The sequence below is a fragment of the Micrasema longulum genome, unplaced genomic scaffold, assembly GCF_059751315.1.
Source record: "Micrasema longulum isolate JH-2025_06_02 unplaced genomic scaffold, ASM5975131v1 h1tg000429l, whole genome shotgun sequence".
Classification (NCBI taxonomy): domain Eukaryota; kingdom Metazoa; phylum Arthropoda; class Insecta; order Trichoptera; family Brachycentridae; genus Micrasema; species Micrasema longulum.
Genome location: NW_028277629.1, coordinates 600,226 through 613,859, shown reverse-complemented (window position 1 = coordinate 613,859; position 13,634 = coordinate 600,226). Strand labels below are relative to the sequence as shown.

General features: G+C 35.2%; 1 protein-coding gene across 1 annotated transcript in view; it reads right to left on the bottom strand.

Moving 5' to 3' along the window:
• Positions 1 to 8,431, bottom strand: part of Sdb (SAXO downstream of blistered) — an 83,371-nt gene extending 74,940 nt beyond the window's left edge. The window contains exons 1-2 of the mRNA XM_088226396.1: positions 450 to 8,431; positions 15 to 295 (exon numbers count right to left, since the gene is read on the bottom strand). Coding sequence (XP_088082522.1) covers positions 15 to 295; positions 450 to 8,105 — 7,937 coding nt within the window. The 5' untranslated portion in view covers positions 8,106 to 8,431. The remainder of the gene's footprint in view (positions 1 to 14; positions 296 to 449) is intronic.
• Between the last annotated feature and the right edge of the window lie 5,203 nt (positions 8,432 to 13,634).

The window sequence follows — 13,634 nt, the reverse complement described above, 5'->3', positions numbered from 1 at the left end:
TGAAATCAACTCACCCACAAGTGCAGATTTCACAGACGCATTGCTCCTTAGGTTTGTTCTCATGTCCGGGCTTCTTCCTGTCGTCCTTGGGCTTCTTGGCGTCTTCTGGTTTCTTCTTGTCCGGAGACTTGTCCAGAGGCTTCTTCCGTTCGGGAGATTGGATCCTCGGCCCTCTTTTGTCGGTTACGCGTTCTGTGCTGTGTGTCATACTAGTGAGGTCATCGCGGACGGTCGTGACGTCGCTGCTAGTTACAGCCCTATCTGTAACGTCCAGGGAGGATACGCGGGTGTCTCTCTGCAACAAAGAAAGGGAGTTTTGTTTAAGCATTTGACAAAATAAAATAAATTAATTTGGCATGAAAATGGAGAGAAATATATAAGTAGGTACTCTTCGATATTTGAAAACCTTAACTGAAACTTGAAATATACGTATGGTAAGTTATACTCACAAATTCCTTGACATCCGACACTGTGCTTCGATCTACAAAGCTTTGTTTGTTTACTTTTTCGTCGGTTTTTGCGTCCTCGTATGTCACAACTTGGGTTCGCACTCCATTCTCGATCACGTACTTGATAACTTCGACTTTGCTAGTGGACTTTTCCACGTGAAAAGCTTTCTTTGTAACTTCAGTAGTATTAGTACTAAACTCTTGCGTAGTGGAGAATACATCAACATCAGTACGCCTATCGACGGATTTTATCGTATCATCTGTTACCCTAGAAATTTGGTGCGTGTTGTCCTCACCATCGTACGGTTCTAAATCTCGTGGTTTTTTTTCTCCAGGGTGAGTTTTTCCCGTTTTCGGGTACTTATCCGACGGCTTTCCACCATCTTCTTTTCCAGGTTTACTGTCCGCGGGCTTATCGTTTCCTTTAGTTGGTTTCTTATCGGATGGTTTCTCACTAGTTGGCTTTTTCTTAGGCTCGATCCACGTTTTTATGCCATTTTCAGTCACATATTTACCCAAATCGACGGGAAATTTTTCATCGGGTTTACTATCTAATGGCTTTTTCTCATCGTCAGGCTTTTTGGTTTCTTTACCAGGTTTTTTATCAGATGGCTTCTCTACTCCCGTCCCAGGTTTTTTCTCTAAAGGTTTGTCGATGTCTTTAGTTGTTTTTTTTGATGGCATTTTATCACTTGGTAATTTATCGATTGGCTCTTTTTTGGGTTCTAGCCAGGTTTTGATTCCATTTTCAATTACAAATTTAGCTGACATTTCAGGAGTTTTTTCGGCTGGCGATTTTTCTTCTGGTTTTTTATCACCAGGTTTATCACCTTGGGGTTTTTTCTCGGAGGGTTTTTCGGTAACTCTTTTCCCATCGACGATTGTTTCTTTTGTAATAAAAGTATTACTAATATTTTCAGTTTTAGTATCTTTTCTTATATTTGAAACAGAAGAATGATGTTCAATCGAGGTGAATTCGTCTGTTTTGTCCACGGAATCTCTGTCAATTTTTCTTTCGGTTTTGTCAGTATATTTTTTATGGGGTTCCTCTTTATTTGGGGAAGGCTCTTTATTTTTGGGTTCGAGCAAAGTTTTTATGCCATTTTCAATGACATACTTGGGACTTTCCGAAGATTTTTCTTCAGGTTTTTTTTCTTTTGGTTTAGTGTCATTCTTTTTCTTATCATTTGTCGGTTTTTCTTGATCTTTTATAAGTGTTTTATCTGATATATTTTTAGATACTTTTCTTCCATCCACAAATGATTCTTCTGTTATGAATAGCGTATTGATGTTATCAGTCCTACTAGTTTTTTTATCTAATGTAACATCAGAAGTAGTCGATTTATTAACAGATGTAAAACCTTCGCATACGTCAGTTTTTTCAAAGAGTTTTAAAGGTTTTTCTTCTTTATAGGATGGCTTTTTGTTTTTTGGTTCTAACAATGTTTTTATTCCATTTTCTATGATATATTTAGGTTCATCTGGATATTTTTCTTTTGGTTTTTTGTCGTGTCCATCTGTTTTCTTATCATGTATTGGTTTATCACCTTTAAGCGATTTTTTATCAATTGACTTATCTGAAGTTTTTAATATTCTTTTCCCATCAACGTACATTTCTTCCGAGATATTGGTTATATCGGTTTTATCTATCTTTTCGCTTCTTATATTAGATGTGTTTGAAGATGTAGCGACATACTGGACAGATGTGAATTCATCTGTTTTATGTTTGGTATCCTTCAAAATATCTGACTTTTTAATAACTTCTTTGGTTGGTTCATATTTTTTCGGCGATTCTGTTTTGTTTTTTGGCTCTAACAAAGTTTTTATTCCGTTTTCAATAACGTATTTCGGTCTTTCGGGAAATTCGTCATCGGGTTTTTTATCTTTTTGTTTGTTTTCATCCACTTTAGGCTTGGTATCTTCTTTGGCGGGTTTTTTTTTTAATAATTGATCTTTCGGTTCTCTTGGCACTCTTTTTCCATCAATGTACAATTCTTCCGTTGAGAAAGATGTATTCTGTTCAGTTTTTGCATTTCTGATATTAGACGTAACATTTGTTTCTGAATAATGTTCAACAGACGTAAATTCATCTTTTTTTAGATCGTCATATGTTTTTGTTTTTCCAACGATATTTTTCCCTGGTTCGTCTTTTGTAGGCGATATTCTTTTATTTTTTGGTTCCAACAGTGTTCTGATTCCATTCTCTATTATATATTTAGGTTCATCAGAAGATGATTCTTCAGATTTTTTGTCTCGTGGTTTGACATAATCTTTTATTTGATCACCTGTAGGTTTATCAATGCCTTTGAGTGTTTTTTTATCAACATACTCATCTGTGGTTTTAGAAACTCTTTTTCCATCGACGTACGTTTCTTCTGTGACGTACGTTTTTTCTATATTTTCGGTATTATCACTCCTTATATTTGAAGCGACGTTCGAAGTTGTTGAAAAATGTTGGATCGATGTAGTATTATCTCTTATATTTTCTGTGTTTTTGAAAACATCTGTCATTTGTACATCTCGTTTTGTGGATTCTTCTGTTTTCGGATACTGCTTTTTGTTTTTTGGCTCTAACAAAGTTTTTATTCCGTTTTCGATAACGTATTTTGGCTTTTCGGGGGATTTGTGATCAGGTTTTTTATCTTTTTGTTTGTCGTCATCTACTATAGGTTTGCTATCTTCTTTCGAGGGTTTCTTTTTTAATAGCTGATCATTCGGTTCTTTTAACACTTTTTTTCCATTAACGTACAATTCTTCTGTTGAGAAGGATGTATTCTGTTCAGTTTTAGCGTTTCTGATGTTAGACGTAACATTTGTTGCTGAATAATGTTCAACAGACGTAAATTCATCTTTTTTTAGATCGTCATATGTTTTTGTTTTTCCAACGATATTTTTCCCTGGTTCGTCTTTTGCAGGCGATATTCTTTTATTTTTTGGTTCCAACAGTGTTCTGATTCCATTCTCTATTATATATTTAGGTTCATCAGAAGATGATTCTTCAGGTTTTTTGTCTCGTGGTTTGACATGATCCTTTATTTGATCAGCTGTAGGTTTATCAATGCCTTTGAGTGTTTTTTTATCAACATACTCATCTGTGGTTTTAGAAACTCTTTTTCCATCGACGTACGTTTCTTCTGTGACGTACGTTTTTTCTATATTTTCGGTATTATCACTCCTTATATTTGATGCGACGTTGGAAGTTGTTGAAAAATGTTGGATCGATGTAGTTTTATCCCTTTTGTTTTCTGTGTCTTTGAAAACATCTGTCATTTCTACATCTCGTTTTGTGGATTCTTCTCTTTTTTGTGATGGCTTTTTAATTTTTGGCTCCAGCAAAGTTCTTATGCCATTTTCAATAACATATTGTGGTTTATCGATATTTTCATCTTTCAATTTAGGTGATTTCTCGGAGAATTTCTTATCAGTTAGTTTCGTATCAATTTTTTTAATACTTTGATCAGTTTTTTTGACAGATTTTTCAGTATCGTCTAAAAATGTTTTTTCAGAAATAGATAAATGAGTACTCAATGAAGAAGTGCTTTTAATATCTCTCACATTTGTAGAAGTAGAAGAGACCGAAATGTTTTCAGTAGAAGATACTTCCTTGGTATTATCAATAGTCTTTTGGGTACCATGTAATGTTTTTCTAGGTTCATCTTTTTCGTGCAACGGTCTTTTACCTTTAGGTTCGATTAATGTTTTGATTCCGTTTTCAATTACGTATTTAGGAGCATCTTCAATATCACTAGGTTTCTTTTCAGAGGGTTTTTTTCCAGGTGTTTGTTCGTTAGTGATTCGAGGTCTGCCTTTTTCATCGATCTTCGATTCGCTATTTATAAAGCTTGTGTTTACGTTTTCTCTTGACGTGTTATATTCATCCGAAACTTCCTTTGTCATAAAAGATGCACTAGACGTAGACTGAAATGATTTTGATGTATTAGTTTCCTTAATATCAGTAGAACTTTCATAAACTTTGGAAGAAGCTTTGTCAAACTTATTAATATCTTTTTTGGTCTTTGATGGTGTTCTTTGATGCGACGTTGGTTCGATCAATGTTCTGATACCGTTTTCAATAACATATTTAGGAGTGTAATCACTTGTAGAAAGTTTATCATCAGACATTATAGTTGTGGTAGTATCTTTATTTTTATCAGAGGACGTTTGACTTGAAGATATTTTTAATGCAGGATTACGATCGTCTTTGTTCAGTTTGGTTTTTGTCGTAGAGTCAAGAATTATTTTAACTCCATCTTTAATAATATATCTTGTTGTCTCTTCAGTAGATACTGTTCCCCCTTTCTGAGAATATCCTTCACTGATATGTGTTTGATCAATGGATCTTTCTCTAACATTTTCGTCATTTTTAGAAGTATTTGTATTTTTGACGTCGATAAATGTTTTTATTCCATTTTCGATCACGTAGTCCTTGATTTGATTTTGTGTTGTTTTGTTTTCGGTTCTCTGATCAATTTTCTTTGAGCTATGTGAACTTTGTGTAGTGTCTTCAGTCCTTTTACTGAGTTCATCATCAATATGGGAAGAAGTACTTTGCTTACTGGAATCTACCAAAATTTTAACGCCATCTTTAATAATATAACGATGCATTTCTGACGTGGAAAACCTTTCTCCTGTTTGCTCTTTCGTATCTCGTACATCGTAATTAACAAAATCAACAGTTTCGTCCAAGTGTTTTTTGTCAGTGTTTACTAATGTTTTCACACCGTCTCTTATAATATATGTTTTTGTTTCTGTAGACAGGTCATCGAGTCGTTTGCTGTTAGTATCATCAATGTATTTTTTATCAGAGCTTACTAAGGTTTTAACACCATCCTTAATAATATAAGTTCTTACTTCTCCAGTTATGCTGTCTAGCTGTTCAGTGTTTATATCATGAATGTGCTTTTTATCTGTGCTTACTAAGGTTTTGACACCATCCTTAATAATATAAGTTCTTACTTCTCCAGTTATGTTGCCAAACTGTTCAGTGTTCATATCATGAATGTGCTTTTTATCAGAGCTTACTAAGGTTTTGATACCATCCTTAATAATGTAAGTTCTTACTTCTCCAGTTATGTTGTCCAGCTGTTCAGTGTTTATATCATGAATGTGCTTTTTATCAGAGCTTACTAAGGTTTTGACACCATCCTTAATAATATAAGTTCTTACTTCACCAGTTATGTTGCCAAACTGTTCAGTGTTCATATCATGAATGTGCTTTTTATCAGTGCTTACTAAAGTTTCGATACCATCTTTAATTATGTATGTTCTTACTTCTCCAACCTGGGATTGTGTTTTGATGTTTTTCTCTGAGTTTTTATCAACATTTGATCCCACTTTCTCTTTAGTTTTATCCTTACCCTTTTTAGTAAAAGGGTCAAGAAGAGTTTTAATGCCGTTTTCAATTACATACTTTAAATTTGATGATTTTTTTTTATGATCTTCTTTAACTTCTTGCGTATTTGTTTGAGAAATTTTAGTTTCTTTAACCGATGTTTTGATTTCACCTTTTTTTAACGATCCTTTTACTTGTTTATTTTTTTGATCGATCCTCGTTCTGATTCCATTTTCAACAACGTAAACAACATTTTCATCGGTATCTCGTATATTTTGTTTGGAGCTACCAGCTTCTTGGGAAATATTATCTCTATTTACGGTATCCCTCGTAAATTGATGTCTTTCGTTATCAATAAAATATTTAGAATCTGAAGAGGTGTCTTTAGATGAAGTATCTGTAAAACTAGTGAATTGAGTTGTATCAGATAAATCACTGGTATCGATTTGTTTTCGGATATCGTGTCCTTTTATCTTTGATTTATTGACTTCATCAGTAATCATTGTTTCACCCCTTGAATCATAAGACACTTTATTTGTCCTAGATGTTACATCTTCGTCGTTTTTCGATTGTTTCAATGTTTCTGAAGAGTGTCCTACAACAACGGGCTTCTCTCCTGGTTTGCCAGTGTCATAAGAAATTTTATCATCAAACTCTTTTTTCAAATAACTTTTTTGAGGAGTTATTCCAATTCCTGATATATTCGATGACTGTTCAGCGCTTCCTGCAGTTTGCGAAGAACCCCATTCTCGTTTTTGATTATCTATAACACGGGTTTGACCGTCGACTGTTTCTTCGGCATAGTTACTTTCTACGCGAGTGCTACTACTTGACACAGTTTCAGATTTACTTTTGGATTCAAACTTTTCATTTATATTTCGAGAATCGCTAGCATATTTATTAATGACACTATCTTTCACATCTGTTCGATCGTCTTTGTTGCTTGCTAATGCAAAAGAATCTAATACTTTCGAGCGTTTGTCATACGCTTCAGGTTCTTTGTAAATAACTTTAAGGTTTGGATTACTATCTACGTCATAGTTGATTTCTTTCGTTGATGTTACAACTTTTCCACCCACGGTTTTAAGAAACTCTTTCGTACCGGAAGATGACGAATCGCTAATTGGTTTAGCGCCCGGTTTACCAGAATCGTAAAGAGTTTGTCCTTCGTAAGTTTCTTTAGTACTTTCACTCTGAGGAGCGATGCCCGTGCCGGAAATACTTTTGGAAACTGCGAGGGAAGCCGCCGCTTCACTCGCCCCCCATTCTCGGCTTTGGCTGTCAACGACGCGTTCTTTTCCATCGACGATTTCAATTACGTAACTTTTGGAAGAAGACTTTTGTACCGAACTAGAGCTCTGTTGAGAGGTCTGACTGGAAGACGAGAATGTCGTGACATTATCGCCAGATGTATTTGCAAGAACCGATTGCTTGACATCTCTACCATCGGTTCCATAAAACGAGCTGGAATTACTTTTGTTTTGATCGTGACCTCTTTTGCGAGCAGAATCCGCGGGGTTAGATTTTTCCAAGACAAATTTACCATTCCATCCGGATTTTCCACCTTTAATAACTAAGTCACTCGAATCGCGAACTTCGGAAGAATCGGCCGTATTCGCAGTAACTGTTTTCGTAGTCGATGAAGCACCTTGAGTAAATTTATTTGTGTGCTCTAAGTGACTTCTTTCGGAATCTAAAAATGATTCGGACGTCGACGCATTTTTGGAAGAATCGGTTAAAGAAAAATCAGCAGGAGCCACAAATGCGGTATTCAAACTTCGGTCGGTAGATGTCTCGTGTGTATCCGAAGTCGTTCCGTACGACGTGGAGCTCGATTCGAAACGATCGCGATCGGACGACGTCGAAGTCTGGCGAACGCCGGATCCCGGGGAAACGAACTCTCCCGTGGGGATCCTGGCCATGTCCGACACGACCTCCTCCGGTGCGGGGGTGCGGGAGCCGGCGGCCGACAGGTCCACGATGGACGGAGCCTCGGTGATGATGTAGTGGGGGTGGCTGTTGTAGAAGTCGGACATGGCGGAGGAGCTGCCGATGGACTGGCTGTCGGTGATGTCCGTGATCATGAGGGGGTCGTCCTCCTCGACCTTCACGTCGATGTAGCGCACGGTCCTGCCGGACGCGCTGGTGAACACCTTCTGCGTGCTGGACGACACGGACGTGGAGCTGGAGCTCTGGTGCACGGCGGAGGAGGAGCTCGCGACGGAGCCGGTCTGCTGCTGCACCGTCTGCTGCTGGGACCCTCCGGCCTTGCCGCTGCCGGGCTTCGGCCCTTTGGAAGACTCTTTCTTATCCTTAATGGTCATTTTAAAAACCGATATAAATACGGGTATAAAACACTAAATATAGGATTTATTAAAAATAAGGCACTCGTTATACTGGTGTTAAAATCACTAGTTGTTAAAGCGTTAAAAAATATGTTCACTAAAATTATCACACCGGGTCGAATAATAGAATTTTTAATTAAAAAAATATAAAATTGATCGCGTTTGTTGATTTACTGTTTTTTTATCGTGGCGCACAACTTATCACTAAGTAAGAAAATATTTCGTTTTCGCAAATCGTTTTACGGCGCGCGGCGGGAGCGACGGTGAGACATGACGCGCGGAGCGGCCGGCGGCCACTTTACAATGCGGAGCGAACTGGCGACACGCAGAACAACATCTTGGGAACAACCCGCCGACGCTCATATCCGACGTAAGTAAAGACACCTCATCACAAATAAAAAACACATTCACTGACTAAAAACAGTACGAAAGATCATTATACAACTTATTTATTACATCGCGCATGTTTTAGTTAGAAACTCGAGTCGCGCTACGACATTCAAAACATGCACACTAATATTGGCATACCGAATATGTTTTTAATTTATTTTTTTTCATAATTTCGATACCTGCGATTATTAGTTCCATCGTTTACTTTGGAAGTAAACAATTACATTAAAAATATTTCAGTGCTTGAATTAGATGCATCTGAGCATTTAAGTAAATACATGATAATTTTACCTGTTGATTTAAGTGAGCCAATAGAATGCGCATGAATATTAGTCGGCTTCGCCAGACCCGCGAGTTGTAGCAGGTTGCAGGTTAACCAGTGATAGATGTGGAAATAATATTTTTATTTATATCTACTACTACTTCTACTACTACCATCACGCCATTTCCCGTAGGGGTAGGCAGAGAGAATGGACCGCCACACACGTCTATCCTGGCATACAATCCTAGCCTCTTCCACATTCATACATCTTGTCATACATGCCCTTCGGTTCTGTCTGCTTTTGACATGACCAGACTTAAGATTTTGGTTTATCTGATCATGCCACGTCTTCCTTGGTCGTCCTCGTCTCACGTTGCCGTTCATTTCCGCCATATATACTTGTTTTACCATTATTTCGTCGTCCATTCGTTCAACGTGACTAAACCATCTCAGGGACCCTTTCTTAATCTTATCAGTTATACTTGACTCAGATTTACACTCTCGCCTGATTTCATTATTCGTAAACCTGTCATACATTGATTTCCCACACATTCGTCTAAGAGATCGCATTTCAATATTTATGTCCAATGCTAAAATAATATCTGTACCTTAGAGGATAAAACACGAGAGTCCACTTTTTGCCGTTTTGAAGTTAAAAATGCTGAAATTATCGCAATAAGCTTTTCACACTTGATCTTCTGTACAAAACAATCAAAACTCTGCCTGTTCGAGGACTACTGTGGCTTTGCATCATTTTGGAACAATTTAATAGTAATACATTCAAGTTTCCTCTCAAACATAACCATAATACACGCTTCACGTCTAATGATGGCTTGGTAGTACCAAAAGTATGTAATAAATATGGAAATAGAACTCTCAAATATTTAGTACCTAGAATTTTTAATTTATTACCAAAAGAACTTAAATTTAACTCACATTATAACAAGAGCAAAATAAGAGAGTGGCTACTCGATCAAGTGTTTATATATGAATAGTAGCTAAGGTGTAAATATTTTAATTTTTCATATATTTTCTTGCATTTAAAAAAATAATTTATATATTATTATTTGTATAAACATGTTTATTCTGATATTTCCGGCTGTTCATTTTTATCTGTTATTCATTGTTTTTATAAATGTAAATAATATTATTAAGTCAGTATAAATATAATCTTCACCAACAAGCTACAAAAAGTGGCTTGGTGGGATTTTAGTTTTAGTAAAAATATAACAAGTAATTTTTTTTTTAAATTGTAAAAATGTGTAATTATGCTATTAAATAAAATAAAATAAAACACGTAAATAAAACACCAAAGTCCAGTTTCGTTGTAAAAATGTTTTTTAACGTTGGAACAAAAATATGAAGTTTTTACTTTGTTAATACAAAAAACGTCAGTAGTGATTATTTTAATATGAACTATTTTTATTAAAAAAATCATTGTTGTACGTTGAAAGTTCTTTAGGTTGAAAATATCTCATCTGTTTTGGAAATCGCACAATCACAAAATCTTGTTTGCTGATCATTCCGTTCAATATGACACCCGTGGTTTCTACGTTAAGATGCAAATAAATCTTTAGGTACGTGTATAAAAAAAAACGCTTAAATTTATATAATTACTGCTTAAACTTTCTTTACGTAAAATTAATATTCTTAACTTAATGCTTATTAGGGTAACGAAAAAAAGCGTTTCATGACTCATGACGCGAGGTTATAAGCGTGCATTAATATTATTGGGATTATTAAAGAATGCGAAATAAACAAAGTCCACCTCGTGGAGTAATGGTCAGCGCGTTTGCCTACCATGCGAGAGGTCTCCGCTAAATTCCCGATATGGTTGACATGAAATATTTATTTTTATTTTTATTAAAACCCTTTTTTTTGCATTTACAATAGGTATACATTAGTTTCAAATACAAAAAAAAACATTAACACAAACAAAAAACCCCACAAAGGCATAGCCTGTGTGTGGGTGTACATTTTATTTTTAGTTTAAATAAAGGCTACTGAAAGAATACAAGAGATATCAATAATTTGAAAATGAGTGGTGATATTAAAACACAATTTGTTTGTCACTGAAAATTAGAAAATTAAAGTAAAAGTATTTCTATTCATTAAAAAAGAAGATATTTAAATCAATTTTTTTATTCCATGATTTCAACTAAAATTTTCAAAATGTATTCGAATTATTAATATCGATCATATTGCCCATATGAAATGCATTGAATAGTTTTGGAGCTATGAAAAATGAGTGTCTTTGCCCTAGTCTGGATTTACAATAAGGGATTTTGAGTTAACCATTTAATCTTTGATGGGATCTATTAAAATTTTTGGGAAATTAATGTTTTAGGGAAGATTTCTCGTAGCTTCAAAAGTTGAGCTTCCTGAAATAATTAATTGGAGGGAAAAATAGTATTTTTGTGAAGTATAATTTTGATAATTAGTTTTTGTACGGTTTCTAAAGGCTTAGCATGATTATTATAGGCACCTCCCCATCCGATTATTCCATAAGAAAGATAAGACTGTACAAGAGCATAATAAACAATTTTGCTAGTGTTTGGATGAACAAAACTAGTCAAACGTTTGAAAACATAGGTCAAATATCTCAATTTGCCAACAATTTTTTCAATGTGATTAGTCCATTTGAGTGAAAAGGTGTTTTGACAATATAATTTTTCATAGTCACTTGACTGGCACCCGAAGCGTAAGACTGATCATCTTACCTTTATGTTACAGAAATGATCGAGATATTTATTTGTTTATTTAACACTTTATATACATATACATTTATACATATAAGGGCGGGCGTATTGCTTCCTACCTACCCAAACCGTTCAGCTTGAGAAAATAACAAATACATGGATATATTGGATCTTACAATTTTATACAAAAATTAAAAACAAAGATTAACAAAATAAAAATATATAAAGAAATTAATACTATACTATGAAGAGATGAGAGGGGATGGGAAGGAAAGAAGAATGATAAAGGAACAATTTAAATATTTAGATGGTGACATTTTAATCTTGAATTAAATGTAAATAAATAAGGGGCGTCTCTAACATTTGTGGGTAGATTATTCCACAGTCGAGAGGCTACTACTGTAAAAGAGGAGGCAAGAAAATTAGAGCGATGACAGGGTATTAAAAGGGTTTTCTCGTTACCAGAACGAAGAGATAGTCCGTGTTGTGAAAGAGGTTGGAAGAGCTCTCTCAGATAAACAGGCTACGCCGCGATTGGTGTACCAATGCAGCGCCCTATGCACCATGAGGTGCGGAAAGGGGAATGCTTATTATTTCCACTTCAATCTCTGTCATGTCCACATTACAAATTTTATTCACAAAGGTGGTACTCACGTATGGGAATATTGGTGAATGTTTTAGTTGAGTTATTTGGTTGTGTGCTTACGTGTATGTATACTAGGTCAGTAAATAATACACAATACGCACACAGTCAAATAATGTACAATTCGCGATAATATTAGGTGTATTGTAAATTGTAACTTGTGTCGGTCACGAATTACATAATTGTCTCGAGATTTCACCGACACTAAATAGCCTTAAAGAGCAACTGAATAAATATCCTTCGCTCAACAAATGTTCATTGAATTAACTTTGTTGTCAAACATTTTATTAAATGCAAGTTAATAATTGTACACGTATAACAACTTACCGATATTTCTTTGCTACCGATTTCTTCAGGACACTAATTACACTTACATACAAATCCCATTATATACCTTCACCCATAGAATTAAGAATAGTCCAGAAGGAGCGAAGAATCATATTTGATTACATCGGACTGTGTCCAATAATTCCCCCACTATGCCTCACTTTCGCCGCGCGCATTCGTGGTGCCGCCGCGTAATGTTGCACGATGGGAAAAAATAAAATTATAACACAAACGTAAGGTTAAAAATAAGCAATCTGTTAATTTCTCTAAAATTTTATTGTGCACAGGGAAATATTGATTGACACAACAGAGTAGATAAGTAAAGGGTCATTTAATAAGAGGAATTGAATTAATGAACTTTAAACTTAATATATAAAACAAATTTTATATTACATTAAACGGATATTTTTATATCATGTTCAGTAATATTTGATGTTTTAAAGATAATGTCAGTCAAATGTCGCGATAGAGTTGTTTAATCCGAGATAAACTTTTCATTAGTTCTCTCTCATTAGATGAGCAAAGTAGGGTAAAAAAATTTACTACCCTGGCAACACTAACGAAATGTTCATTTTGTTTCGTCGACAATCTGATAGATGGAAAAATAATTCAATTTTTAAGTAATGCATTTGTTACATACACATTCATATGCTAATTACATATAAAATGTGATCGCATCCCGTTTCTTTAAGATCCTAGCAGTATTTTTACACTTTAAAAGGACACAACACGGCATAGTTGAATTCAAATCAGGCGTTGCGTACTGAGCGACGTCTACAAAGAAACTAATGGTTTAAAACGTAAACCTACTCATTTATGAGTAGTTTAGTCGCCTTCTGTTTGATGTGCGTATGCGGTTTCTGGACTATTCTTAATTCTGTGCCTTCGCCACGGTAAAAATAGAAAATCTACGTGCTAATGCTGTTCGTAGCTAACACTATCGTGTACAAAGTTAGCTCAGGTGTGGTATTCTGAATCTCTACCCCCTAGAGAGTGGTTAATTTGGGGATTTTTTTTAATGCGATGACACTATGCTTTATATAATAACCACATTGATGATTAAACGGTAAATTATATATGCAACTGTTTAAAAAACTGACGAAAAAGAAGACGGTTTGGTCAATTTACCCTAATTATGTGTTTTGGGTAAAAGTCAAGGTCGCAATAACATCCTAAATAAAAATCTT